This window comes from Gavialis gangeticus, unplaced genomic scaffold (assembly GCF_001723915.1).
Source record: "Gavialis gangeticus isolate Ggan-Ray unplaced genomic scaffold, GavGan_comp1, whole genome shotgun sequence".
Taxonomy (NCBI): Eukaryota; Metazoa; Chordata; order Crocodylia; family Gavialidae; genus Gavialis; species Gavialis gangeticus.
This window is the reverse complement of record NW_017728992.1, coordinates 160,758,604-160,761,775: the sequence shown is the minus strand read 5'-3', so window position 1 is coordinate 160,761,775 and position 3,172 is coordinate 160,758,604. Positions and strand designations below refer to the sequence as shown.

Sequence of the window (3,172 nt, the reverse complement as noted above, 5' to 3'; positions counted from 1 at the left end):
CCCTCCAGAAGTTCCCTGACTAGATCCTCACTGACCCTAGTTCTGGGTGCACCTCCCCTGGGGCCTACGGAGGTCCGGGGGGGGGATGATCCGGTCCCTGCTCAGGAAAATGGATGCAAAGAAATTGTTAAATAAGTTAGCTTTGTCATCTGGTGTGATGACCAGATTTTCTAGCATGTCTTGCAGAGGCCCCGCATTACCTGGTACCTTCTTTTTACCACCTATGTATTTAAAAAAGGACTTCTTGTTGTCCTTGATCTGGGTCGCTATTCCCAGTTCCAACTCTGCCTGTTGACAGCTTGTATTTAGGATAAAGCAATGTACATAAACTTAAACCCCCCAAATGTCATTACATGGACATTTATCATAGAAAGTACATTACACATAGTTACTAGGGTCTAAGTTTTATTTTTCTCTAGTATTTGCTGCTCTCTGTATCAAGAAATTTGTCACACTTAGGGTTGCTCTACACATGGAGGTAAAGGCACAATGGGATCTAATGCATGATCCATACAATTGCACTTTCTGCCATGCACATGTATGCACAATTGTGCTTTCTGTGTATGGCAGGAGTGATAGTGGGATTGTGCATTAAATCCCACTGACCCTTATCATGAATGCAGAGGGAGTCTGGGATCACGATCTCAGCCTCCCACTGCACCAGCTCCCGTGACTGCAAGCCCCGCAGCTGATGGGGCTTACAGGGGAGACAGCATTCCCTGTGCTGCCCCCGCTGCAAGTCCTATAGCCAACATGGGCTACAGGTCTCATAGTGGGGACTGCGGGTGTTGCAGTGTGGGCAGTAGGGAGAATGCTGCCGCTGATGTGAGATTCATGAGATCAGGGACAGGCAGCGGCAGCAGAATTCTCCCCGCTGCCCCCCACTGAGAGTCCTGCAACCAATGACGATGCCCCTGCTGCAAGCCCTGCAGCCAATGAGGCTTGCAGTGGCAGGTCTTGTTAGGCAAGACCTGAAAAAGTGAGACAAACAGGATGTGGACCTACATAATCCAATGGACTTTTGTGTACATTTGATGTATCAGGTCTCTCCTCATTTCTTTCTTTAGGACGAGGACTATTTATTTCTGTGTGTTTGTACAGCACCTAGCACAAGGGCATCCTGAGCATATGGAGGGCCATGATTAGGTGCAATCATAATGTTGTTAAATAAAAAAAGATCTGTCCCTAAAATACAGATAACAATTACTATCTGTATCAGAGTAAAATACCCAAGTCAACAGTACTTTTTAAAGCTACTCCTATGTACAAACACTTTATTTTAATATTGCTTACTAGAACGTTATCAAGATCAAAATGTGCTACTGGGACAACAGTTTACATCTTAACATATTGTTCTTTTTTTCTGTTTTTTCTTGAAACTAACCTCTGTGTGCAAATTCTCTGGTGCAATTACTTTTGTGAAAATAATCGCAGGAGCAGCAGTTATTCGAACTGTGAAATCTGTTAAAATCGGAGTCAAAATTGCTCTTCGTTCTTGATGTCGCTTTATGCTGAAAGAAAGAAAGACAGAAAGAAAAAGGGAAGAGACCATAACATCACATGTTCTTCTTATGTACAGTGCACCTAGTACAGTGGTTCTCAACCTCATTAGGCTCAAGCCACTCCTTGGAAAATGTGTCAGCTCTTAGCTTTCACTTGTTTCTTGACTATGGCAAAATAATAGAGCAATTCTTCTGTTGCAAAGTAATCAAAGCCTACAATAGGTCAGAATGTTGTTGACACTATTGATTCTTATTTGAAATCTCTGGGGTTATCTTGTGAATCATGTGCAAGTGTTTATACACCAGCAGTGCTAATACTGTCCAGCACCCCATAACATCCTGGTTGAGAATTGCTGGCCTAGTACAACAAGGCTTCAAACCTGTTTGGGACATTTGGGTGCTAGCACAGTACAAACATTTATTAATAGTTAATAATCACAGTGGTCACAACTCTACAATCCCAACCCTAAAATCAGTGGGGCTCCATGCAGGACAAAGCTATGTGCAGGGCCAATGCTAATAATTCAAATACATTACTTTACAATTAGGATTACATTATACAGTTCTCTAATGATAACTATTAATACATTGTGCAAATCCACAGTGTCTTCAGTATGTTTAGTTAACATTTGATTCTGCAATCTAATGTATACTGACCTATGCAGAATGATTTATTCCTTGCTGGTTATTTTTCTGCTGAATTCAGCTGTTAAAAACTACTGTGAAATAAATTAAACCTTGCCTATCAGAACTATAAATTATATAAAAACAGCACGTCAGTGAATGTTCTTCACTTTATAAATAGCTGGTTCTGAAACCTTAATAAAATATTTGCTTTCTACATAAAAACACTTAAAATAAAACAGTTAAAGTTCCTAAAATCAAGGACAAAAAAAGGTAAGACATTTTATGCCACATAGCTTATACTCTACCACTCACATCTTATCACTAACATAACTTACTGACCACTATAAACTATGCATAGCCATCTAATTCTTTTCCCAGGTAAAGGGATGGCAGCCTTCAAATGTTTTCTTATGTGATTCATTGCCCTAAATTAACTGCTTCTAATCAGAATAGGGACATTCCATAAACATGTGCGTCAGTGATCTGGATAATTAGGCTGATTTCTGGTTGTTCTTTATTGTTTCCATAATGCAAGCCTAAGGCATTTTTCCATGTTAAGGATGCACCAATCAATCGTGCTTGTGGACATATCTGTGCAGGCAAGGATCTTTCTGTCAGCTCAATGAAACTACTGAAACAAAACTTAGTCTATGAGACCTTCCACTGCCTTCCTTTCTGATGAAGAAAAAAGGAACACAATGAAATCAGGTGATGCTCAATCCCAACATCATCCTGCTGGTGTGAGTTTTCTGAGTGGTACTGATGGAGACCTTGTCTCAAGATGGAAAAAGTCTAAGTGAGATCTCGTCTACTTACTTTTCTTACAGAGAAAAGATAATCCCTAGATTCCATAAAGGCAAACTCTAGAAAGTGCTAGAACATGCACTAGATAACTAACAACTAACCATGTTTCAGGGGTGTAGGTTGTAGCCATGTTAGTCTAAGACAGTGATCTCCAAATTTTTTATGGTGAAGATCATTTTTTGTAAGTAAAGGGCACTCTAGGATCTACTGCCCCCGCCCTGCCTCCCCAGCCCCGCCCC

General features: G+C 40.8%; 1 protein-coding gene across 4 annotated transcripts in view; it reads right to left on the bottom strand.

The window, feature by feature from the left end:
• Positions 1 to 3,172, bottom strand: part of VPS13B (vacuolar protein sorting 13 homolog B) — a 1,046,600-nt gene that overhangs the window by 314,362 nt on the left and 729,066 nt on the right. For all 4 annotated transcript variants that reach the window (XM_019527996.1, XM_019527995.1, XM_019527993.1 and 1 more), the window contains one exon: positions 1,385 to 1,511. In XM_019527996.1, the coding sequence (XP_019383541.1) occupies positions 1,385 to 1,511 (127 nt within the window). The remainder of the gene's footprint in view (positions 1 to 1,384; positions 1,512 to 3,172) is intronic.